Below are 26,978 nucleotides of genomic sequence, written 5' to 3'. Positions count from 1 at the left end.
TTACTTGCAGCGCAGCAAGCAAAGAGGCTGGCCCGGCTGCCATATTCTCAGGAGAGCAAGTAGGCCGCGTTGCTGCGTTGTTTCCTCAATTCTGAGAGATGTGGGTAGCAACTAGGATCATTTTCAAATTGACCTACATTCATGAAAATAAAATATGTGTTGTCTAGGATGTGCATTCATTCCCCCCCCCCTTCTGAATTTGTTCCCACAATGACAACTTTTATATGTGATGCCTAAAGCATGCAAGTACAGCAGAGTCACCTATGAAACACACCATTCCTAGGTTTCCTCAAGGATGCCACCATATCTCAGCCTCTGTGTGCAAAAAGGTGAAAATACTGTAACTTCACAGGACTGTTGTTACTGGGATAGCATATGTCTGCTTAAACACTTGAAGGGTGCTCTAAAGAGGCTGAATGTTAATCTGCGGTGAAAGTGTTAAATGTCAATAGACTATAGGTTTGCTGTGAAGATGAGACAGATAGTGAAACTACAACTGCCACCTCAGTGGGAAAAGGAGAAAAGCAAAGAAAGATCTGCTCACATACTCAGGGTCAGAGTGCAAATTAAAAATCATTTGACAAAGATCTGGCACCCCCCACTTGCATATGTTGAACCCCTTGCCATGCTTGGGGATGGAGATCCTAATCTTTAAGGTGAGTGTCAGAGCCGCCCGAGGTCCCAGCTCACAAAGGACCAACGCTGCTTCGTTGTTAAGTACAAAAGTCTTTATTGAATTTCAGTTTCACTTCCAGAGCCGCAGCGTGCAGCTCTACGTCTCAACTATCAGACCGCTGATGCTCCGTCTGAGTCTCCTCCCCCCAGACACCAGTTTAAGACTCTAGCCTTACTCCACCTCTTCCTCTGTTCTTTCCGCCTCTGGTTCCGCCTGTCCGTTGGGGTCTCGCCCTTTCTAGACTCTTCTGATGCTGAATCCCCTGAGCCTTCCCCCTCCCTCCGGCGGGCTTTAGGAGCTGGTTCCCCATCCGGGTCTCCTGCTGTCCCCCGCGCCTGTACATTTGAACTTGGCGCGCGCGCCCAGCCAGCAACTTTCCTCCTGACCGTTTCACTGCTGCTGTCACTGCTTCCCCCTCTGGGGGGGCTAGCTGCAACTGACCTCCCCTCCGTTGGAGGCGTGGTCAGCCCTGACTCACTTTCTCTCCCCGCTGGAGGAGACGCTGGCCCTGACACATGTGACTCTTCCCCCCCCCACTACGCTCTGGTGGGGAAACTGGTCCTGATCCCCCGCTGCTGCTTTGGGGTTCCCCGCTGGCTCCTTGTTTCTGGTGCGTCCCCCCTGGGACCCCCCTTGCCCTGACCGTCGGCGCCCCCTTCTGGGAATCTTCTGATTCGCTGGAGAAGCTTGTGGAATCTCTCGGGCCACTGTCATACTCCCCTATGCTGCCCTCGGATTCTTCCCCTTTGCTCTCCATTTCCTCTCTCCCCTGTGCTCCTGCTCCTGAGCCCCTGACAGTGAGCAACTTATAAACACATTAAAATCGAAGAAAAGACCTGCAGGATCCGGCCCATGGCCCTTCTAGTCCAACATCCTGTACTCTTGGGGCCAACCAGGTGCCCCAAAGGAAGCCCACCAGCAGGACCCCTGGGCAACAGCAGCAACTCGCCCTGCTTGTGGTCCCCAGCAGTGCAATCAGAAGGATTTGCTGCCTCAAACATGGAAAGGCAGGACAGAGCCAGGAATCTGTCTAAAAGCATCCCAGACTGACGGCCATCACTATGCAAAACAGGGCAGTTATTCTAGATCAGGGATGGTCAGCTCCCAGGACACTGCGATCTACCCACAGAGTTAAAAACTGGCAGTGATCTACCACCTTTTGAGGGGTTCAGGTCAAAGTTGTTGAGCTTTTTTTAGGAAGGAAAGCCCTGGTTTTGGGGGTTCAGGTCAAAATAGAACTTTTTTTTAGGAGGAAAAGCCCGGTTTTGGGGGGTGGTTTTCAGGTCAGAGTTGTTGAGCTTTTCTTAGGAGGGGAAGCCCTGTTTCTTTGGGGTTCAGGTTAAAGTTCTTGAGCATAAGGAAGGCATAGGGACTGCCTCCATAAATTTCTATCTCATCTTTCAGTGCACAGTGTGTTTTATAACCTTATATCGCGGGAGAGAGAGTGGCTTGAACAAAGCCATCCAGTGGCTGAATAGGAATTTGGAGTGGCTCTCTCACTCTTTCTCAGTCCTAGCCAGCCCCGTGTCTTAAACAAAGCCATAGCAGTTGGCTGCTATGGAGTCTGATTGTACATTCAGGCTCCCTGACCAAAAGTTTCCTCCAAGGTGTGTCCCCCCCCCCACACCTTTCTATCTATCTAGCCATCTCCTGTCGACAGTCTGTCAACAGAGATAATTATGTGGTGATTAATTAGAGCCACACCATAAATATTGGATATCACATTATCTATGGAGAAACAGAGATTCTGACTGAACATCAGGCAGAACTTTCTAACAGAGTTGTTTGACATGGAATGGTCTCCCACTGAGAGGTTGTGGGCTCGCCTTCATTGGAGGTTTCTAAGCAGATGTTGGATGGGCATCTGTCAGGGATGCTTTAGCTGAGATTCCTGCATTGCAGGGGTTGGACTGGATGGCCCTCAAGGTCCCTTCCAATTCTATGATTCTGTCTCCTTCCTCTGCTATGCCAAAAATAGAGTATGGGTGGTTATTCCATTTGTGCAATGCTCTCCCCAGGGAGGTTCAGCTGGCACCTTTAGGTGCCAGGCAAAAGCATTCCTCTTCAAGCAGGTCTTTGGCTGATTGACATTTGATGAACTTTTAAATGTGTTGTGGGAGGGGGATTATTATTATTTTGTTGTTGTTCTTATGTATTTTGTGGTTTTATATTGATATCTACAGCTGAAGGGTTGTATGAAGAAGAGGAGGAGGAGGAGGAGGAGTGACATGGGCAAAAGCAGCATAAATTGGATATTGTATAAATAACCTTCCCCTTTTTCTTGGTCTCAGGCTGTTACAACTATGCATCTGTTGCAAAGACAGCCAACTTCCTGTTTGATTCATTCCACTCATTATCTGTCCATTTCCACCCACGCCCAGCGTAACAGATTGTTTTTTGCTTTGATGACTAAATGTTTATAGCAACCAGAATTTCCACAAACCTCTGAAATGGCACAGCAAGAGTTTCCTATTCATGTTCTCGGTGTCAGATTATTTGCTTGGGAAAAGCTTGCTATGACAAGAGACTGTTTGGGTTCTTTGGCAAGAAGCTGCAATTTTCTTCTGAGAACAGAATAGCAGATGTCCACCATATTTCCAGCCTCACTCACCAGGGGCCTCGGTCTTTTTAAAAACCACCCATGTTATCTAAGGCTTCTCAATCTATTGAAGAATACTCAGCCACCTGCTTTGTAACAGATTAATTTATCATATCAATGTATTTGTATTTTACCCAATATTGCCCAAACACCAATCTAGGTGTTGGAATGAAGTGGAAAAACTCCATTTAAAATAAGTGGGAGCTCACACTTACTGTCAGAAGGAAGTATCACCTTTATTATTTTATTTTTCATTTCCTATTGCAGCAGCAAACATGAACAAAAATACCCTTAAGAACAGATAAATGCACTTTTAACTTTCTGCTTTGGGAGTTTGAAGTGACCAAGTTGCTAGTTAGATGGATTTACCATTTAAACAACCAATTATGCAGCAGTAACTTTAAAATTTCCTGCAGTGAACCACAATAAAGGCAGCATATTTCATCCACGCTTTTTGAAAGCATATTATTCCTACCCTATCATGATCTGACATTTGTCACATTTATCTCTTTGCAGTCTGGCAAATGAATTTTAATGCCAACGCCTTTGTAATCCTCTTTGTTGCACATTCACCTAACGATTAGCAGGAGCTATAGTTGTAGCAGCAGTAGAACTGGCAAAAGGAAAGGGTGGCCCTTGACCCTTACTTCTGAAAATAAGTGAAAGGTTCCATTTAGGTTTTCCTTTCCTCCCTTCAGTAGGATTGCTTAAGTTCAAGTCTACATAAAGGCTCTGGCAGAGACAGTATTTTCCACAATCCAAGTATATGGCTACTGCAGTAGGAGATGGGGAGCCCAGATGCTCAAAGAACAAGAGTGGTGTCACCTTATTCTGTAAATATTAGAGCCTCATGTACAAAGAGAAGGGTTAGTTGTTTCTCAAGGGTCATTTTGTGACTACAATTCAAAACATTGCTCTTTCAGTGCAGCAATAACACAGAACCTCTGCAGCAGAAGTGTCCCCTCAAAAAGAAAGTGTGAACTAGTAAATTATAAGTAAAATACATATAAATGTACTTAAATGTAAATAACATAGTAAATTGTGTATGTGTATTGCGTCATGGTTTAGGAATATTTGAGAAGCCCCTTGAATGTGTAGCTTGTGTAAGACGCTGTTGACTATCTTCACTGTAGGACATTTGTTGTCAAACAGTGAGCCTTGGCCATCTTTCCCGGAGTCCTCTTCCTCCTCCTCCTCCTGCTTGCTGCCTCCCAGATTCCCAGTCTCCCCCTCTGCCCAGTTCTGTCACACTTTATGCCAAGGGTCCTCTCATGGGCTCAGGGCGAGGAAGAGCACAAGCACTGTTAAGTTGTGGGTGAACATATCAGACGACACAGCGATTCTTCAAACAGCTCTTGTTTATTCACAGGCCATAACAGAACTGAACTGAAGGGTTCAGCCAGCCTGCACAGTAACCATTTTCTGTAACTATCCAATCACTGAACGTCACTTTTGATCCCTTATTTGCATAACTATCTACAGTATCCCCCTGCTGGCCCAGGGTGAGAACTTTAGTACATAACAAGCACATCTGGGGGAAGCAGGAAGTTTGCCTTTGTTTGCTTGCTGCAGTATCCCTGACAACGGATTTGGGTGAGGAGGTTCCCAGGTGGCTGTCCTTGTCTGTTGTTGATGTGCAGGTATCTGGGGATTTATACTGTGATTCCTTCCCTGTGTGCCTTGCCCTTCCCCTTTCAGGTAGCATCTTTCAGGTAGCATCTGAGGCTTCTGTATGACGACTCCTTGCTACTGCTTTTTATCTGCTTAAAATCCCACCCCCAAAAAAACCCAAAATCCACCCCAGCTTCAGTAACAGTTCCTTAATTCTACACATAGGGTTTGAGAAATGCAAGAAAATAGCAAAGTAGCTTGATGGTGTGTGTGCCCAGAAGTGTAAGTTTGCCCCCTCCTGTGGGTTTGGGGTTTTTTTGGTAACACCCTTCCCTACTAAAGAACCCCACCAGCACCAACAACGTCCCTTCTTTTTTTGAGAGTCCCCCAGTTCTATGAGGAGAGATGTAAAAATAACTGTGAAAGTGAGGAGTGTCTTCTGTGTTTCCCTCTCCTTCTATCCCCAACATCCCTCTCCCCTCTTCTTCTCTACCTCTCCCCACAGGCAAGGGGGGACAGCAGAGCCAAAGTAGGGTCTGCTGATGCAGTCCCTCAGAATTCTACCAGGGGTCTGAAGCCTCTTGCTGATTGGCTGCCAAGACAGTAGTCAGAGGGGGTGGAGCCTCTTGCTGATTGGCTGCCAAGACAGCAGCCAGAGGTGGGTGGAGCATCACTTTGGGCTATGATGGATGTCACCAGCTAATCAGTTTCAGCGCCTGAATGGAATTTTCCATGGGTGCAATTGTGGGATGTGTTACATCAGTACAGTCAATTACAACATGCTTTACTTCCTAGAGTGGACAGACACAAGGGGTGCGTAACTTCCTGTTCCTGCTCTAAGTGACTCAGCCTATGAGTGTGACTCATGCTCTGCCCTGTTTGTTCCTGTTCGATTCAACTCATAGTTAAGTCTAATCCATTTTGTTAGCACTTAGGCCCATCCTCACAAAGGATGTAAGCCACGTTATATGTTTGTAAACTGAAGCTTAAAGCCTGCCTTCTAGGATGTGTACTGTGAACAACTTGTAAGTAAACTTATTGTTATACTTTTAAATGCAGACTTGTGAGTCTTTATTATATTTTAGGAGGGAGAAAAGGAGAGATTGGATTAGTCATTTTGTAGAGATTCAAACGAATCTACCAGCCAGCTTCTGTGAATATAGAGGGGATTTGCTCTGCTACGTCACTCACTAGCATGAGTGAAGGAAGGATTTAACAAGTGCTTAACAAATATTTCCTTACCTATTACACTAGGCAACAATTTTTTACTTTTTGAATGTTGTCTAGATTTCTACAACTGATTTAGGGTATTTTTGCACTGCTGAATCAGGAAATGGCATCCGTTTCTCTCCATCAGGTCAGGTTTTTGTGCTATGTTGATTTGAAAAAAATCAGATCTTGTGACAAAATTGATTACAGTTTTGTGGCATTATCAGCTGATTTTTGTCAACACATATCATCCTAAATACGTTTTTAAGAGAAAAAATGTTTTTCCAACAACATATATTGATTACCTGATAGAAACATCGATCACTGTAAACTGAATGGTGGGCATTGATAAAGGCAAGTACACGTAAATTGCATGTTGCTTCACCATTTTTCAAACTTCAGGGCTTGAACTTCCATTTCTTGGAACTCCTGGAATGCTCAGTGGCAGGGAGGTCTCTCTTCAGAGTCCAACAGTAGTCAGCCATCATGACTGCGTCCCAGCGACCCTGATACCTGGTCTCCATCTCTTTCATGTCCTGATGGAATCTCTCCCCCTGCTCGTCACTCATTAAACCCAGGTTCTCAGGAAACCGGTCCATATGTGAAAATAGGTAGTGCATCTTGACGCTCATGTTGCAGCCCAGGTTTCTGAAAGCAGTCAGCATGTTGTTGACAAGTTCTGCGTAGTTTCTGGCCTTATTGTTGCCAAGAAAGTTCTTCACTACCAGAACAAATGCCTTCCACGCTTCCAGTTCCACTTCGTTCATTGAGTTTCCGAACTCTGGATCTCTGATGAGCTGACGGATCTGAGGACCGTCAAAGATGCCAGCTTTCAACTTCTCCATGGTCAATCCTGGAAAAGCCTGGCACAAGTAAGTGAAGCAGTCACCATCCTTGTCCAGAGCCTTGGTGAACTGCTTGATTAAGCCGAGCTTGATGTGCAGCGGTGGGAAGAGTATTCTGTCTCTGTCCACCAGAGGGTCGTTGATGACGTTCCTTTTTTGGCAAGGCACCAATTCCTCCCGCACAGGCCAGTCCTTCTTCGTGTAATGCTGAGCACGGTCCCTACTATGCCACATGCACAGAAAACATGGGTACTTGGTGAAGCCAGACTGTTGTCCCAACTAAAAGTTCACCATCTTCAGGTCAACACAAATAAACCACTTATGCTGATCATAACCAATTTTCTCCAGCACATACTTCACCGCTTCATAGTTCTCCTTCAGTGTAGTCGAGTGAGGCAGGGGTATAGAGGCAAACTGGTTGCCATTGTGTAGCAGAACACATTTCAGTGATCGCTTGCTGCTGTCAATGAACAGTCTCCAATCTTTGGGTTCGTACTGTGGCACTCCAAGCTTGAGCAGAAGCTGCGCAATATCTGCACAGTACACCAAGTCCTTCTCTTCTGAGAAAAAACGGAGGTACTCTTGATGCCTGTTGCGGAAGAAGCTGATGCGAGCACTGTCAGAGAGGAGGTTTTTTTCCTTCAATCTGGATGCCAACAGTTCGGCAGAGTCCTTTGACAAGCTGAGGTCGCGAACTAGATCATTCAACTCCTTTTGGGAAAATGGATGTGGAGCATCATCTTCAAGAACCACTTCTTCTTCTTCATGTCCTTCAACATTGGAGGCATCTTCGTCACTAATGTCAGGAAGTTCTCCGAAGATAGGCACTGGAATTTCATCACAATGAGCTACAGGACGATGTGCTGATTGAAGATCAGGATACTTGAGGCTGCTCCGGTTCTTTCTGTTGATCCCAGTAACATCAACAGCGCAGAAGTAGCAGTCAGTGACATGGTTTGTCGGCTCCCTCCAAACCATGGGAATTCCAAAGTTCAGACTCCTCTTGCCATTGGTCCACCCACGTAGAGTCTCGGTGCATGCCTTGTACACCATGTATGGTACCCAAGCTTTATCCTGGTCACCAAGTTTAATACCAAAATAAGCATGGCAAGCACGCCTTATGAAATGCCGCACCAATTTATGGAAGATTTCAAGGTTTTATGAGTTCAAACTGATCCCTTTTCGACATAATACCCAGAACTATCGGACCTGAATTCTTCTTGTTATTAAAATAATCATTTCCAATCAAAACAATTATTCGACATGGCATTTTACCCCCACCAACTTCTTCTAAAATGCTCCACACAAGCGTACATGTGAACAAAAACGTAAAAAAATGACATGTGGCCATAGCTCAAAAACTTGACCTGATTGAGCAAAACCAATGTGATTTTTGGATTCAGCACATCAGATTCGTCCTAAATCAACTGAAAAAACGCAGACAACAAATTTGTTGTTGACCAGTGTTATCCTAAACATCCCCACAGCAACGGCTAGTATCCATTCCATCTGGGATTCCAAAGAAGATTCCAAAGGGTCTGCTCAAGAGCCTCCAGGGCAGCAAATACAAGCACATCACGCCTCCCCCGCTTCCAAAGATGAGCTGCAGCAAACCTCTTCAAATCAATATTTTATTACTGAGACACAATCATCATCATGGACAGCAGAGTCTAAAAGCAGGGCTAGGCTTTGGGCAGGAATTCATTTCCAAGAAACTCAGTGTTAAAATTAGGAAAAAAGATTCTGGTCTCCATTTATACAGAGCAGGAAATCTCCCAGTTATCTAGCATGATGCTTCTTTTGAAAGCCTTCATAATAAGCTAGCTTGCTACATGTTTGGGGTGGGGGGGAGGCACATTGCGGCTATTATGATTTGTGAAACTGCTGGAATCCACAGCCAATTCCATCCTTCCAGCCCTAAAAAGAAGGCAAAGAGAATACTGTGAGCAAAATGGATCTAAACCATCAGGGCTACAAAAGCAATCCTGGGTCTATCAAGAAGAAGCTTTAATAACAGGAATTTACCTGAACTTCATTTGAAGGTGTGGCTTTCAGCCCCTCCACGGCCAAACCCTGAAAGGAAACCAGACAAATCAATACTAGTGGCATTTTCCACACCTGGTTATCTAGCCATGAAAAGAGCCACCCAAGATGAGGCTCTGAATGGGCCTAGGCCAGGACTTTTTAAAGATAATGACAATTCCCTCTGTTGTAGCCTCCCAGACATATACAGAAAAGGGGTTTTTCCCTCAAGGGACAATATTAGTTCATCATCCATAGTTATCCAGGGATCTGAAAAGTCATATTAATTTAATGAAAGGACAGTACATCTCTAGTTTGGTGGACCATGATCACCAAGCAGCTTGCGTCATCAATCCCTGCCACATGGAAAGGCAGTTCTTTCAACACACTCCTCCAAAGGGTACATTTGGCTATTTGGCTCTTCTGCGGTAATTAGCCTCTCAAACAGAGACTGAAGATCATCTCCCAGACCCACTTGTGAATGGGTGCAGAAATCCTAGTTTGGGGATTTGGGGCTATGTCCACACCCTTTTGCCATTGGTACCAGCTAAGTCAGATTACAGGAAATGTTGAAGCCATTAAAAAACAGATTCTTCCTGCTGTATCTGCCTCTGCATCCGTATCTGCCCCTTCTGCGCCACAAGGAAAAGACCTTGCACAAGGAAAATATCCTGCACAAGCTGGGTCTAAAGGAATGGCTACTGAAGAGGGATTCACTTCAGTATTAAATAAAATTTATGAAACCTTGGAAAAATTAAGTAACCAAGTTACTGAAGCAACCACTAAAATTGACCAAAATACTACTAGCATCAACAACTTGGGGCAGAAGGTGAATTCAAATACAGAATCTATTGAAAGACTGTTGCAAGAATCCACTTTGAATCAAAAGGCAGCTGAGGAAGCAAAGGAAAAAGCGTCGGCTGTAGAGGAAAAGATCCAAACGATATGTAAAGAGCTTAAGGACCACCGGTCGCTTCTGTCCATGATCGAACTTGAGGAAAAACAGACTAATCTGAGGATCAGGGCGTTACCTGAACTTGAAAAAGATAACTTGAGTGACTTTCTTACGCAGGAATTTGCAGAATTTTGGAATTTGGATGCTAAGCAAGACTTCAAGATAGTAAGTGCTTTTAGACTTGGAAGAGGAGGGAGAAAGAACAGGGTGAGAGACTGTTTGGTTACCCTCCGAACGAAAGAAGAGAGAGACAAAATATTGAGCCTGCATTTCCAGCAGACTTTGGAGATACAAGAATCAAGAGTAGAGATCTTCAAGGATATTCCGAAATATTTATTGGATCTTAGAACTAACTACGGAGATCTGGTGGCCCTGTTGAGAAGAAACAGAATTGTTTTTAGGTGGGAGTTCCCCCAAGGCCTCTCTTTTACCTTTAAAGGGAAAAAAATCAAAATAAGATCAGTGGAAGACAAGGAAAAATTTCTGAGAGATCATGAAGAGAACCTTCAAAAAGAAGCTGAAGAAGAAGAAGAGCCAAGAGCATTAAAATCAGGAATATTAGATCTAGGACCACCACTTTTGGGGCTGGACAAACCAGTGAAAGAGACACCACCGACAGAAGAAGAACAACTACTTGGAGCAGTTGGAGGAAAGTAAAATAATTACACCATGTCTCTGCAATTATTAAGTTGGAACATTCACGGCTTTAACTCCCCGGAAAAAAGGAGGAAAATTTTCCATTTATTGAAAAAGGAACAATTAGACTTGATCTGTTTACAGGAAACTCATGTGATAAGGCTACATAGAAAAGTATTGATTAATAAAAGATTGGGCCAAGAATTTATTTCATTGGACAAGGTTAAAAAGAGAGGAGTTGTAATTTACGCCAAAGAGAGCCTATCACCGAAATTTATTTTTAAAGATGACCAAGGAAGATGTGGCAATCGAAATTCAAATTCAAGGAGAGAAATTTTTGATAATAGGAGTTTATGCACCAAATGAGGGGAAATCTGAATTCTTTAAGAAGTTGCATGAGACATTGTTGGACTACATGGACTATAATATCATCATGATGGGACTACATGGACTATAATATCATCATGATGGGGGATATGAACGGAGTGGTGTCTACAAATATGGACAAGTCGCAAAGACAGGTAATTACTAAAGACGGCAGACTACCAAAAACCTTTTTTGACATGACTGACAACATGGACTTAATTGACATCTGGAGAACTAAGAACCCCCTGGGTAGGGAGGGAACTTTCTTTTCTGAAGCCAAAATGACATGGACAAGAATTGACCAAATTTGGATAACTAGAGGACTGGCTCCTAAAACTCGAAAAGCGGAAATTTGCCCTAAAATCTGCTCCGACCATAATGCCGTGAGAATAGAGATGAAAGTAACACCAACTGGTTCCTTTAGATGGAGAATGAATGACACCCTGTTTAGAGATTCAGAGGTTACCAAGAAGGCCCAAAAAACCTTGAAAGACTATTTTGAGATAAACATGAATTCTACGGTTGAAAAAAGAGTAATCTGGGACGCAAGCAAAGCGGTTATGAGAGGTTTTCTGATTCAACAGAATGCAATAAAGAAGAGAACTCAAAATGAGAAAAAAGATAAAATTTTGGAGAAAATAAAAGGAGAGAAGAAACTAAGAGTGAAACCAAAGTCGCAAGAGATTCTGAGAGAAATAAAGTTGTATCAAGTACAATATATGAAAATGATAAATCAGGAAATAGAATGGAAAATCAAGCAGATGAGACAAAAGACATTTGAATCGGCTAATAAATGTGGGAAACTGCTGGCTTGGCAGATGAAAAAAAAGACAAAAACTGAATACCATTACAAACTTGGAAGTGGAAGGAAAGAATATACAGAATCCAGTCGAGATTAGAAAGTCCTTCCAGAGATATTTTAAACAACTATATACACAAGGGCCACAGAAAGAGACCAATATAGATCAATTTTTAAGAACAAATGGATTACAAAAAATCTCTCAAGAAAATAAATTAATGCTGAATTGTAAAATAACAGATCAGGAGGTGGAAGGTGCCATCCAAAATATGCAGCTGGACAAATCTCCAGGGCCGGACGGTTTGACCTCAAAATACTATAGATCTTTGAAAGATTGGTTAATTCAACCACTAAAGGAGGTTTGGAATGAAATTCTAGAGGGGAAAAAAGCGCCTGAGTCGTGGAAGGAAGCTTATATTACACTTATACCAAAAACTGAGTCCGAAAAAACACAACTTAAGAACTACTGCCCCATATCCCTACTTAACGTGGATTACAAAATTTTTGCAGATATTTTGGCTAAAAGACTGAAAAAGGTACTAGTCGAGGAGATACACAAAGACCAAGCTGGCTTTCTCCCGGGTAGACACTTGTCTGACAACACGAGAAATATAATTAACATTTTAGAGAAGTTGCAAGTGAATATTAATACTAAAGCAGTTTTGATATTTGTTGACGCAGAGAAAGCCTTTGACAATATTTCTTGGAGTTTCATGCAGAAAAAATCTACAGGGGATGGGGGTTGGTCAAGGTTTTGAAAATGGTATAGGTGCAATCTACTCAGAACAAAAGGCTAAATTGATAGTTAACAATGTGGTGACAGAAGAATTTAAGATGGAGAAAGAGACACGACAAGGCTGCCCAATTTCCCCATTGCTTTTTATTTCGGTCCTGGAGGTCTTGCTAAACATGATTAGAAGGGACCATTTGATCAAAGGTATTCAGGTCGGAGCTAAACAGTATAAACTTAAAGCGTTTGCAGTTGACTTAGTATTGACATTACAGGAGCCAGAATCTAGTACTAAAAGAGTATTAGAATTGATTCAGGAATTTGGTCAAGTGGCAGGATTTAAGTTGAACAAGTTAAAGACTAAGGTACTTGAGAAAAATTTAACACCGATTGAGAAAGACAGGTTTCAGAAGGAGACGGGATTAACATTGGTTAAGAAAGTAAAATACCTGGGGGTTAATATGACTGCTAAGAACCTAAATTTGTTTAAGGATAATTACGAGAAATGTTGGTCAGCAGTGAAAAAGGATCTTGAAATATGGTCAAATTTGAAGCTTTCCTTGTTTGGTCGAATTGCTGTTATAAAGATGAATGTATTGCCAAGAATGTTATTTTTATTTCAATCATTGCAAATTTTGGACAAAATGGATTGTTTCAAGAAGTGGCAGAAAGAGATTTCTAGATTTGTCTGGCAGGGCAAGAAGCCCAGAATAAAATTTAAAATATTAACTGATGCTAAGGATAGAGGTGGATTTGCCCTGCCAGACCTTAAACTTTACTATGAATCAGCAGCATTTTGCTGGTTGAAAGAATGGCTGCTTCTTGAGAACACAGACATTTTGGATCTAGAAGGTTTCAATAATGTTTTTGGGTGGCATGCATATCTGTGGTATGACAAGGTTAAAGCTCACAAAGCATTTAAAAACCATATTGTCAGAAGAGCATTGTTTAATGTCTGGATAAGATATAAAGATTTACTTGAAAATAAAATCCCAAGGTGGTTATCACCGATGGAAGCGAAGGCTCAGAAAAAGCTCAATATGGAGGCCAAATGGCCAAAATATTGGGAGATTTTGGAACAAGAAGGTGACAAATTGAAATTGCAGAGTTTTGAGAAACTAAAAGATAAAGTGCGAGACTGGCTTCATTATTATCAAATAAGGGAGGCTTATAATATGGATAAAAAAATTGGTTTCCAGGTGGAAAAATCAAAATTGGAAACAGAACTGTTAGATCCCAAAACTAAGATATTATCAAGAATGTATAACTTGCTGTTGAAATGGAATACACAGGATGAAACGGTTAAATCTGCTATGATTAAATGGGCACAAGATGTTGGACATAACATAATGTTTGCTGACTGGGAGCAGTTGTGGACCACAGGTATGAAATTTACGGCATGTAACGCCCTAAGAGAGAATATTTTGAAAATGATATACAGGTGGTACATGACACCAGTCAAGCTTGCAAAAATATATCACTTGCCCGATAATAAGTGTTGGAAATGTAAGGAAAATGAAGGTACATTCTTTCACCTTTGGTGGACGTGCCCAAAGATTAAGGCCTTCTGGGAAATGATATATAATGAAATGAAAAAGGTATTTAAATATACCTTCCTGAAGAAACCAGAGGCCTTTCTCCTGGGCATGGTCGGCCAATTGGTGCCAAAGAAGGACAGAACTTTTTTTATGTATGCTACAACAGCAGCAAGAATACTCATCGCGAAATATTGGAAGACACAAGATTTACCCACCTTGGAAGAATGGCAGATGAAAGTGATAGACTATATGGAATTGGCGGAAATGACTGGCAGAATCCGCGACCAGGGAGAAGAGTTGGTGGAAGAAAATTGGAAGAAATTTAAAGACTATTTGCAGAAACATTGTAAAATTAATGAATGTTAAAATGATGCAGGATTGAAATGAGATGGTTTTAGTAACAAAGTTAAAAGAATATGCAAAAAAGGATTGATAATTAGATGAAAATATTATGTTCAATATGTTAAGATTTATAATTAAGATAAAAACAAAGAGGGAAAGGATTTGCTGAATTAACTATGTGAACTGGAATACAAAAAAGGGAGGTGTGAGGAGGTCAGGAAACGAGTAATTGAAATATAAGACACGAAAAGATTGATTTGTTTTTAATTGTTGTTTTTTGTTTTTCACATATTTTGTACTTTTTTCTGTATTTTTGTATTTTTTTCTTTTTCTTTTTCTTTTCTTATATTGTAATTTTCTTTGTTTGTAAAATCTCAATAAATATCTTTTAAAAAAAACAGATTCTTCCTGGTGTTTCTCAGAAAAGCATATCAAATAAAAAAGCATATCAAATAATCTTATTTTACTGTTTTAACAATGTAAAATGTATCATTTACAACTTAGAATATAAAAGGCAAGAAGAATTCACATGCAATTTACCTGTATGCTCGTTTCATAGACTTGGTGCGGAAATGTATATTGCATCTGAGTGTTAAGTATAAGAATTTATTCTCTAATACTGTAGATTGTCTTACATTATTTTTTTAAATAAAAGCATTTAATGTTGGGACCCACCCTAGTTTTGTAAATAGTTTAAACATATAGCTGCATACTTTGTACCAGACCAAATACTCTCATTTTATCTGAATGGAAATTGTAAAAATATCAATAAGCATTTACAATATGTTGGTTTTTTTCCCAGTGTTTCCCCATGTCTTCAGAATCATCTAACTGCACAGAAGGTGCGAAGAGATGGAAAATGGAGCCTCGGACGTGTTGCAAAGGTGATTGGGTGGGAATTGGATTAGGAAGCTCCAAGGCAATCTTCAAATGTGACAGTAAAGTCTGTCACCATATGGCTGCCACACATTAATGTACAACAGCAAACAGCAGAGGCACTTAATGTTCAAATATATAAAAGGATGTCACATAGAGGAGGGAGAAAGGTTGTTTTCTGCTGCTCCAGAGAAGCGGACACGGAGCAATGGATCCAAACTACAAGAAAGAAGATTCCACCTAAACATTAGGAAGAACTTCCTGACGGTAAGAGCTGTTCGACAGTGGAATTTGCTGCCAAGGAGTGTGGTGAAGTCTCCTTCTTTGGAGGTCTTTAAGCAGAGGCTTGACAACCATATGTCAGGAGTGCTCTGATGGTGTTTCCTGCTTGGCAGGGGGTTGGACTCGATGGCCCTTGTGGTCTCTTCCAACTCTATGATTCTATGATTCTATTCTATGATTCTAATGTGCAGCCCGGCCAGCATCCGGTTTATAACTACTTCACAGAGAGAGTTCTGCCTCCTGTGAGCCAGAGAGACTCCAATATACACGGGGATACTCTGGCATGTGATCCTATTTCCATAAGATGAAATCTTTGGAGCAACAAGTGCTTTGCAGATAAAATCGCTCAGATTCGGGAAGAAGTAGACTCCACCGTGGGAGCAGGGCCGGGGCAGGAGAGTGCTAGAGTTCTGTCTAGTCAAGTTGAGTGTGATCAATTCCAATCTGTTACCTCCGAGGATGTGGACAGGCTGCTTGGACGAGTGAAACCAACCACCTGTCTCCTGGATCCTTGCCCATCCTGGCTTATAAAAGCTAGCCGGGAAGGACTGGGCGATGGGCTTCGTGGGGTGGTGAATGCTTCCCTCCGTGAGGGAGCCTTCCCAGACCCGCTGAAAGAGGCGGTTATTAAACCACTTCTTAAAAAACCATCTTTAGATGCGGCCACGATGGCCAACTATCGCCCAGTCTCAAATCTTCCATTCTTGGGCAAGGTGATTGAGCGAGCGGTTGCCGAACAACTCCAGGCACGCCTGGAAGAAGTGGACCATTTGGATCCCTTCCAGTCGGGATTCAGGCCTCATCATGGGACTGAAACTGCCTTGGTCGCACTGGTTGATGATCTCCGGCGGGCTAGGGACAAAGGTGAGAGCTGTTTCCTAGTTCTGCTGGATCTCTCAGCGGCGTTTGATACCATCGACCATAACATCCTTCTGGACCGTCTTCAGGGGCTGGGAGCTGGAGGCACTGTCATACAGCGGTTCCGCTCCTTCCTCCTGGGCCGTGTTCAGAAAGTGGTGGTGGGGAATGAGTGTTCAGACCCCTGGGCTCTCACTTGTGGGGTGCCTCAGGGTTCTGTCCTCTCCCCCATGCTTTTCAACATTTACATGCAGCCGCTGGGAGAGATCATCAGGAGGTTTGGGCTGGGTGTTCATCAGTATGCGGATGATACCCAGCTCTACCTCTCTTTTAAATCAGAACCAGTGAGGGCGGTGAAGGTCCTGTGTGAGTGTCTGGAAGCGGTTGGAGGATGGATGGCGGCTAACAGATTGAGGTTGAATCCTGACAAGACAGAAGTACTGTTTTTGGGGGACAGGAGGCGGGCAGGTGTGGAGGATTCCCTGGTCCTGAATGGGGTAACTGTGCCCCTGAAGGACCAGGTGCGCAGCCTGGGAGTCATTTTGGACTCACAGCTGTCCATGGAGGCACAGGTCAAATCTGTGTCCAGGGCAGCTGTTTACCAGCTCCATCTGGTACACAGGCTGAGACCCTATCTGCCTGCGGACTGTCTCGCCAGAGTGGTGCATGCTCTGGTTATCTCCCGCTTGGACTACTGCAATGCACTCTACGTGGGGCTACCTTTGAAGGTGACTCGGAAACTACAACTAATCCAGAATGCGGCAGCTAGACTGGTGACTGGGGGCGGCCGCCGAGACCATATAACACCGGTCTTGAAAGACCTACATTGGCTCCCAGTACGTTTCCGAGCACAATTCAAAGTGTTGGTGCTGACCTTTAAAGCCCTAAACGGCCTCGGTCCAGTATACCTGAAGGAGCGTCTCCACCCCCATCATTCTGCCCGGACGCTGAGGTCCAGCGCCGAGGGCCTTCTGGCGGTTCCCTCATTGTGAGAAGTAAAGCTACAGGGAACCAGGCAGAGGGCCTTCTCGGTAGTGGCGCCCGCCCTGTGGAACGCCCTTCCAGCAGATGTCAAAGCGATAAACAACTACCTGACATTCAGAAGACATCTGAAGGCAGCCCTGTTTAGGGAAGCTTTTAATGTTTGATGTATTACAGTAATTTAATATTTTTTTGGAAGCCGCCCAGAGTGGCTGGGGAGGCCCAGCCAGATGGGCGGGGTATAAATAATAAATTATTATTATTATTATTATTGTCTGGAGGAATCTTACCTTTTGGTCCAAACAAGGCAGCATAGCAAGGGTGGTTGCAATAAGGCTTACCATCATGCTGCAGAGAGAATACAAACATCTCAGAGGAAGCAGGGTAGATGGGACAGTTGATGGAAGGATTGTAGTATGTATGGAAGACGGGAAAGACCCAGAGCCACCAACCAATTCCTGCTGGAGTCTAAGATGGCAGAGCCTCGCTTGGCTGTCTGCTCTTGGGGCAAAAGCCAGGCCTGCTGCTCAGAGCAGCTGCCTGCAGCTCTGTTTGCCCTGCCAGAGGAGTGGAGTCCACAAATAATGGCAAAGCAGGGGTGGCCAATTTTGACAAACCGTTGTGACAGTCCCCTCACAAACAGACAAACCCAATCCCCACAAGAGTCTCTCCTTTCCAAAACCCCAAACCAACCCCTCCAAGAACTCCCACTCCACATTCCCCCACCTACCCAGCAATATGTCCTCTGACTCCCTTTAAAACACACACAAAGAGAGACAGAGAGAGAAAGAGAAAGCTTCAGTTCCCCCACCCAGGAAGAAACCCAAACTCACTCATTCCACAGCTCACAACAAACTCACACAAAGATACCATGGTAACACAACACACCCACACCCACTCAGGAAGAACACACAAGCCATTCAAACAGGCACCCCGCCCCTCACCAGGCAGCCCCAGCTCCCTTTCCCCATGCGCTCCCCTCTTCCTGTTCTCAAAAGAGGCTGCTGGGCTGGGTGTGCTGCAAAGCAACGTTCCAGCTGCACCACCCTCTTCCTTTGCTGCTCAGCTTCTGCACAGAGAGAAGGGAACAGGATGGCTGGTAATGGGACTAGTAATGGGACTCTCTCTCTCCCCCCCCCAAAGTTAAACTAAAGAAAATAAATTGTAATTCTGTAATAATCAGGAGGGGTGTTGGGCAATCCAAGTGGCAAATCATTGCAGTCAATGCTTTGCTCCTTCCATGAACATGAGAAACGGCACTGCAAACCAGGGATTTGTTTGTTAGCTGGTGGTTACTGTGGTGTGAAAACCAGCCACCCTGGCAGCACAAACACGACCTGCAGCCAACTAATCTGAACAATAAGGCTGCCTGTCATCCGGCGTTCCTTCTGAATTATTTCCCTCTTCTACTTGAGGGAGGGGGAGCATACATTCACTCCTGAAAGGTGGGAGACCAGTTAATAAGCTGCCAAAAGAAATGTTTTTGTGATCCTCTTTTCCCCCTGCTCATATGTATGTGTAAGGGAAACAATGGGAACCCCAATAATTTAACTGGGGGGGGGGACAACAACCCACCAATAAATTAGGTAAACCATAGGTCCTGTGTAGAACTTTAAAAAGGGGACATCTTCATGCACAGGTAGCTTTTAGAAATAAATATAATTGATGATATCATATATTGTTCTCCCCAATGAGACATGTGAAAAACAGTAAGAAACAGGTGACCAGAAATCATTGACTAAAGTCCATTTCACATAGATATTCTGCAAGTATCTTGCAATATCCTTGGGAGATAAAGATGGCATATAAACGTAATAAATAATAAGACGAAGAAGCCAGTGGCTTTAGTTAGCAGGCTATCTGCACAATCTGTCAGAGCAAGCACACATCACAGTTCTGCTTCTGTTGCTCAACCCACTTTAGAGGCACATGCATATGTTTGCAGCAAATTATTCAGAAGCATCACGTCAGAAAAAGCCACATGGACATATGCAGTTACTCTGCAAACTGGCTCCACCTGGAAGTTTGTCATGCAGGCAAGAAGCAGCCACCTCAAATCTCGACTTACCTCCGCATGGCCACCTGCAGTCAGGGTCTTGCTGCATTTTTCGCACTTCAAGCACGGCCGATGCCAGTCTTTTCCCAGGGAAGTGACTTTCTCAGCTACCATGGCAGGGACACAAACAAGAAATAGTGGTGATAATAATAATAATAATAATAATAATAATAATAATAATAATAATAATAATTTATACCCCGCCCATCTGGCTGAGTTTCCCCAGCCACTCTAGGCGGTTTCCAATCAAGTATTAAAAACAATACAGCATTAAATATTAAAAACTTCCCTAAACAGGGCTGCCTTCAGATGTCTTTTAAAGAGAAGATAGCTGCTTATTTCCATCACATCTGAAGGGAGGGCGTTCCACAGGGCAGGCGCTACTGCCGAGAAGGCCCTCTGCCTGGTTCCCTGTAACCTCACTTCTCGCAATGAGGGAACCGCCAGAAGGCCCTCGGTGCTGGACCTCAGTGTCCGGGGTGAACGATGGGGGTGGAGACGCTCCTTCAGGTATACAGGACCAAGGCAGTTTAGGGCTTTAAAGGTCAGCACCAACACTTTGAATTGTGCTCGGAAACGTACTGGGAGCCAATGCAGATCTCTCAGGACTGGTGTTATGTGGTCCCAGCGGCCACTCCCAGTCACCAGTCTAGCTGCCGCATTCTGGATTAATTGCAGTTTCTGGGTCACCTTCAAAGGTAGCCCCACATAGAGCGCATTGCAGTAGTCCAAGCGGGAGATAACTAGAGCATGCACCACTGTGGCAAGACAGTCCGCAGGCAGGTAGGGTCTCAGCCTGCGTACCAGGTGGAGCTGGTAGACAGCTGCCCTGGACACAGAACTGACCTGTGCCTCCATGGACAGCTGTGAGTCCAAAATGACTCCCAGGCTGCGCACCTGGTCCTTCAGGTGCACAGTTACCACATTCAGGACCAGGGAGTCCTCCACACCTGCTCGCCCCATCACCCAAAAACTTCTGTTTTGTCAGGATTCAACCTCAATCCGTTATCCGCCATCCATCCAACTGCCTCCAGACACACAGGACCTTTACCGCCTTCACTGGTTCCAATTTGAAAGAGCGATAGAGCTGGGTATCATCCGCATACTGATGAACACCCAGCCCAAACCCCCTGATGATCTCTCCCAGCGGCTTCATGTAGATATTAAAAAGCATGGGGGAGAGGACAGAGCCCTGAGGCACCCCACAAGTGAGAGCCCAGTATACAAGCACTCAGTGTTGGTGGCTCCTTACACCAGGGTTACAGTCACCAAAACGGAATGACTAGTTGCCATTTGGGGGGCAGACGTCTCGAAAGCCATATGGACTATATGGGACTGAAAGATGATGGACTATATGGGACTGGCAGAAATGACTGGCAGAATCCGGGACCAGGGAGAAGAGGCGGTGGAAGAAGATTGGAAGAAATTTAAAGACTATTTACAGAAATTTTGCAAAATTAATGAATGTTAGCATGATGTTGGATAGAAATTGAGTGGTTTCCAGCTGTAATGCTTTAAGAATATGGAAGAAGGGTTAATTAGGTTAAAAAAATAACTAAAATGGTGTTGGATTGGAAATAAGTGGTATTGGTAACAAAGTTAATAAGAATATGCAAAAATGAATTGATAATGTATGAAAATACTGAGTTATAAAATGTTAAGTTATAGAGGTAAGATAAATGAAAGAGGGTAAGGATTTGCTGATTTGATTATTTAAATGGGAATACAAGAAGGGGAGGTGTGAGGAAGTCAAAGAAACAAGCAAATGAGTTTTATGTTATGAAAAACAATTGTTTTTAATTTTTCTTGTTGTTTTTGTATGTTTTATTTATCTTTTTATTTTTATTTTTTCTCTTTTGTTATTATGTGTTTTTGTATGTTTGTCTTTGTGAAATCTTAATAAATATTTCTTTAAAAAAAATGAAATTCATTCTAATTGTGCAGATAAAATAGTACAGATAGAATTCTACAGGATGTGTTGCTGGTGTGTGAAAACAGTCAAGATCCAAGGATCTCCAGACATGCACCTCCAGTTGGGGGAGACATCAGGCGCCATCCTGGCATCTTCACCTGGTTGCAAGTGGCCGAAAGCCAGGTGCAAAATGTGCTTGGCGCCTGGCAAATTTTGAATGCTGCAAGCCCCAAACCAAGAACTTGGGAATTTGCTGTGACACATTTGTCCAAATAGATCACCTACTTGTTCAGCTTCTGAGGGACTGCAGGCAGACAGCCTCTCCTGCCGCAAGTATCATTTGAACTCACTTGCCACATCAGCTCAGTCAAACACATAGATTTCAACCACCACCAGTACAATCTATCTGCTTCCCCTCCTAGTCCTATTTACAAAGGGTGTCATCTTAATAAGGCTCTTTCAACTACTGCAGCTCACAAATATTTTCCAAGGGACAAGGCTTAGATTTTTCACAGCAACATTGTTTAGCTTTATGTTCACACTTAAAGATGCGCTACATCCATTTTTCTAAGCACTACCCAATTTCAAACATGCCTTGAGGTGCTCCTGCAAGTTCATTTCCTTTTGCAGCAGTGTAATAGCTTTGCTGCTTCGGAATACTGTGGTCCTGCTCTTTGTCATTTAGAAATCTAAGAGCAAAAGTCTCCAGATCACAAACCACAAATTAAAGGAAAAACTCAACAAAATCAGGCAAATATCCACTGCATGCAGAAAGAGAAGACTTTGCTGGAGACACTTCAAAAAATAAAGTTTTTTTAAAAGGCTAAACCACTGCTGTTTACAATTTATAAGGGCTGGGAGATTTAAAGGGCTTTGCAAATACATTTTGAAGCAAGAGCTACATTGCTGGATTTCTGTTGATCAGGCCCTGCATTAACACCTTAAGCAAATAGGTAAGAAAATGCTAAAAGCAGCACAGGATGAAAGGTGATATGAGCCAACTCAAGTCAGTGGCATCAAGCCAGCTCCGTCTACAGAAAACTTCTAGCTACTTCCCCATGAACTGGAGCTATCAGTGTCAAAGGCAATCATTTCCTGTTAACCATTTCCTGTTCAACAGCACCTACTACATGAAAAGAAAAGTGACATGAACAAAGTGTTATGGTTTTTCTAAATACAGCAGTGGCAGGATGCATATCTGACTTGAAGCCTCACTCATCTAAGGAGGAAGCAGCCTGTGGAAGTGTGCCCTGGCCTCTGCACATGCTCAGAGCTCCCCTTCCCATATTGTAAGACTCCAGGGCTGAGCTCTGCTGCAGATCAGACATAACTGCACGTATAGTTGGATTTGTACATTTTGTCCTCAAATGTACACAGGAGCTCTGAAATTGATTGCCGCGTCTTAGAGGTGAACACAGTGTCTGCTTGGCAGTCCAGACTCCCTCAGATGATGCTTGAACACTAATTCTCTGGGTCCCATACAAACTTGTAACACAAATACTGTACACCTTTTCCCTATTTGAAAAAAGGAGGCTTAATTGGTGTTCTTTAGCTTTTAAGATTCATTTTTTAATCTTTTTATGGTTCTGGCTGCCTGTTTTGTATTTCCAGCTGTGTAAACCAATATGCTGTGACTGTATGTTCATTCTACATGACTGTTGTATCACTTAGACATTGTTCCTTTTTAAATACGTGTGTGTATGCGAAAAGCAAGAATATTTTACATAATCATTCACAATCATAAACATACATACACATAAATATTGATCTGTACATGAACATATGAATCCAAGTTATTGGCAGCCCTATATCCATTATACAGGGGTACCTCGGGTTAAGTACTTAATTCGTTCCGGGGGTCCGTTATTAACCTGAAACTGTTCTTAACCTGAAGCACCACTTTAGCTAATGGGGCCTCCTGCTGCTGCCGCGCCGCCGGAGCACAATTTCTGTTCTCATCCTGAAGCAAAGTTCTTAACCTGAAGCACTATTTCTGGGTTAGCGGAGTCTGTAACCTGAAGCATATGTAACTGAAGCGTATGTAACCTGAGGTACCACTGTACTCAATTCTATTTTGGGGACTGTCAGAACTCACTTAGCCATTTCCTCTCTAATCGTTTTGTAATGACACATCATCACAGTTAGTTCTATGACCTCTAATTCCCCCCAAACTTTCCTGATTAGTTCAGTTTTTGGTCCTCTGTTCTGTTGTTTCTACGATCAGTATCCTTGCAATGGATTGGTATTTGCAAAATCTGTATTTTATGTTTTTAATGCTCTCGTCGGTGTGTAAAATTCAGCAAACGTAAAGATTTGTATGTGAAACATTTCCTTAAATATTTCTATTACCATTTGCCAATATTACTGCTTTCTTACAAGGCTTCCCCCCAATAAAAATCACCTTTTGGTTCCTGTCAAATCCAACTCTTTCCCTCTCTTGATCTACAGATTTTTTTCCCTCCAGTACCACTGAACTGCCATTTTTATGTAATTTTATTTATAAGATATGGCAATTGAAAAATTAGAGCCCCTCTGAAACAAAAACTGGATTTTTTGTTCAACTAGTTTTCAAAATTATTCCCTTGGAATTTCTCTATTTGTATTGTAATTCAATTTCATCATATAATTATGGATTATTTACCTATTTTTAAAAAATAATAATTTAAGTATCTTGGAGAACCTTTGAGATATCTTTCAGTTTGTTTGACTCAGTCTTCTCCTTCCAAATTTCCTAATTATCAGCCTGTTCGGAAAAGTCCCAATTTGCAAATACTGAGTGGGTCTACCTTCAGTTTTGCTTATACTTGTTCAATGGTCTGGAAATCTTTCCAATCTTGAAAGATTTTCTATTTATTTTCTTTCCATATCTGGAAATTTCCCAGTTGTCCTTTTAGATTGAACTGTTCATATCTTCTAGTAGAGAAGTCAATGGGGAGGGTTTGAGGAATAAGAACAGTTGATATTGATGCCAAATTTTTATACATGCTTATTACATGTGACTCACCTCTGTAAAATGTTTGCCTATCTTCTTTACTTGTCCAGAGTGATACTTAATATTGGGGTGCCAACTCACCCTCAGGGCGTGCGACGCCACACAGGGAGGGGCTCGGGCGCAGAGACACAGACTCTGCCTCTATGTCCAGGCTCCCCAAAAGGCCGCCTCACTGGCTGGATGCAGAGGGCGAAGCTGAACTTTCTCTCGCAGCCTGCCGGCCTTTCTCCTCGACTTTGTGGGTGCCCAGCCTCCACCATTGCATTACTGTGGGTGCCCAAGCAACCATGGCCCCCTGGTCTTAACGGAACATTCCTCCTATGGTCTATTATATTTCCTCATCTGGTACCACTGCATCATCCATGCCGGACCAGACCTGCTGCATCAACATGGCAACTTATGTCTGGAAGTCCCCATCCTCTCATCTTGTTTTCTCCAGGTTCCTTCCTACTCATTTTCCTCTATCCTATTGTCCCTCCCCCCCCCCAACTTAGCGCTATTTTATTGGGCCTGCATTGCAAACAGGGCTGTCGGGAGCAGATTCCTTGACAATACAGTCTTGGTTCTTCCCAGTTTTCTGGGTCTGCCAGACAACAGGCTTAGCCAAGCCTTCGAACTTGGCTCTTCTGTGCCTTCGCCACACCGCGGAGCAGCCCACGTCGTCGTCGCAAAGAGCCCGAGCCTGCGGATCTCCGTGTCGCCCTCACTGTTGCCGCCGAGGGGCTGGGCGTCGAGGAATCCCCGGGAGCGCGGGCTCCGAGGCTGCTCGGCTCCCGCAAATCTGGACAGAGCTGTCCAGGTCCTGCAATTGGACCTCCGTTTCTCCCCGGGGAAGCCGGTTGCCCAGCCCGTCCCGTCCCGATGCGCATTTGCCCGACCCTCCCGCCTCCGCTGCGCCCGCCGCCAGGACCGCCGGCAGCTCGGCCCAAGCGACCCTCCCTCTTGGCCCAGCCTCGCCGCGCGGCAAGCGGCGGGTCCCCGAAGCAGGGCTGCCCGCGCGAGAGACGCGCCCCCGATCCAGGGCAAGAGAGCCTCCCGCCACCCCTGTCTAGGCGCCCCGACGGGCAGTCTTACCGAAGTACACCTCCTTCTGGCACTTGGGGCACTTGGGCATGGCGGCGGCGGCGGCGAGCACTCGGTCTCCCCGACGGAGGCAGCGGTGGCAGCTACGAGCGGAGAGCCCTTGCACTGGCTGCTCGCTGCTGGCGGAGAGGATCCTGCCTGGCCTGGGCGCCTCCGGCCCCGCCCGCCCGCCTGGGCCGCACCCTCGAAGCTCCGCCAGCGACGCCTCGCCCTTTCCTCGCCGCGAGGAAGCGTCCCGCCCGAAGCCGACGGCCCTTGGCTTAAACGCAAGCGAAGCTCCTCCAAGTTCGCAGCAGCCTGAATTAAACAGGCACCAGCCTTTTGAACTCGGCGGGCTCAGAAATGACCTGGGTACCAACCAGTGTAGTTGTTTAACGGAAATGCCCGAAATACCCAGGTAGTTAGAATTCAGTTGTTTCCAAAGGCGGCCCCTTAGCGATTACCAGAGATGGAGATATGGGGCTAAGCTCCCTCTCTGACCAGTAATGAATACAGAAAGACAGGAGCTGTTTTATCCCACGTCAGCTTATCAGTCCATCTAGCTCAGTGTTGTTCACACTGACCGGCAGCAGCTCTCCAGGATTGGAGGCAGGGTTCTCTCCCACCAGCCCGACCTGAAGATGCCATGGGGGACTGAACCTGGAACCTTCTGCGTGCCGAGCAGCTGCTGTACCACTGAATAGGGCAATTCCCCAGTGGCAAGCTGATAGAAGGCATTCTATGTCCAGAGTCCCTATGCACCCCTAGTGACATACCTGGGTCTAAGTATACACACACACCCCCGATGGTGAACTTGCTCCTTTAAGGGGGTACAGCTCCATCCAACACTGGCTGGACTACCAACCTGAACGCATGAACCCATCTTGCCTGAATTGAGTTTCACTTTATTGGCTCTCATTCAGTGCATTAATGTGCTCAAGCACTGATTCAGCACTTCCCTATCTCATCTGAATCAGAGCATTATTGCTCTCCTTTGAACCCTTCTGTCTGAATCAGTAATATGTCATTGGCTGGCACAGGAACAAGTTGAGGCTAAGGAAGGAGAGTGGGACTCTTGCCTCCATTGCCATATGTATGTTAATAGAACAGCTACACTGCTGGTTGTTCTTACATGCTGAAGTAACCCAGCATAAAACAGATTTTGGGTGGAATTCCTGTAACTTCAGCTCAGCATTTTTGTCTTACCTTGTCTCCACAAAAAGAAAAGTTAGAGCTTCGTCCTTTGAGTGTTGGAGTTCCTTCCCATAATAGCTGCTTGGCTCCCATGAAGCATCCTGCGGGGGCAGCTGGTTGCCCTCAATCTGATGGACACAAGCTCTTTATATACAGTCACCACCAGCTGAACTATTTTCTCCCCTCCCAGCAGCCTGATGAGGGCTAAAGTAGACATGCTGTCATGAAATGAATGACAGGATCTTGTGTTCTGTTTGTGTATCATAGATGTGGCCCATCAAATTTTGTTGAGGTGTGCACCCATGGATGGATCGATTTATGTCAATGAGAGAAGGGAGAAAATAGCAAGACAAACAAATAAGGACAAGGAAGAGGTAAAGAGACAAAAAGTTAGCAAACAACCAAGAGTTGTTGGGAAGTTGTTATGTACTGAGTTG

The 26,978-nt window shown here is 44.2% G+C and overlaps 1 protein-coding gene and 1 long non-coding RNA gene across 2 annotated transcripts; one reads left to right on the top strand and one right to left on the bottom strand.

Moving 5' to 3' along the window:
• Positions 1-5,778: 5,778 nt before the first annotated feature.
• Positions 5,779-15,284, top strand: LOC310765900. Its single transcript, XR_014549863.1, has 2 exons — positions 5,779-5,911; positions 15,131-15,284. It is a non-coding gene; the product is annotated as an uncharacterized lncRNA (long non-coding RNA).
• On the bottom strand, positions 8,558-25,582 carry CRIP1 (cysteine rich protein 1). The gene is made up of 5 exons (XM_083621518.1): positions 25,360-25,582; positions 19,394-19,488; positions 17,616-17,673; positions 8,966-9,013; positions 8,558-8,857 (listed from the first exon to the last, which is right to left on the bottom strand). The coding sequence occupies exons 1-4, from the start codon at positions 25,397-25,399 to the stop codon at positions 8,973-8,975; spliced, it is 234 nt and encodes a 77-aa protein (XP_083477644.1). The 5' UTR covers positions 25,400-25,582; the 3' UTR covers positions 8,558-8,857; positions 8,966-8,972.
• Between the last annotated feature and the right edge of the window lie 1,396 nt (positions 25,583-26,978).

This window comes from Podarcis filfolensis, assembly GCF_964270895.1.
Source record: "Podarcis filfolensis genome assembly, chromosome: 6".
NCBI lineage: Eukaryota > Metazoa > Chordata > Lepidosauria > Squamata > Lacertidae > Podarcis > Podarcis filfolensis.
Note: the sequence above shows the minus strand (reverse complement) of the source record. Positions and strands in the feature narration are given on the sequence as shown.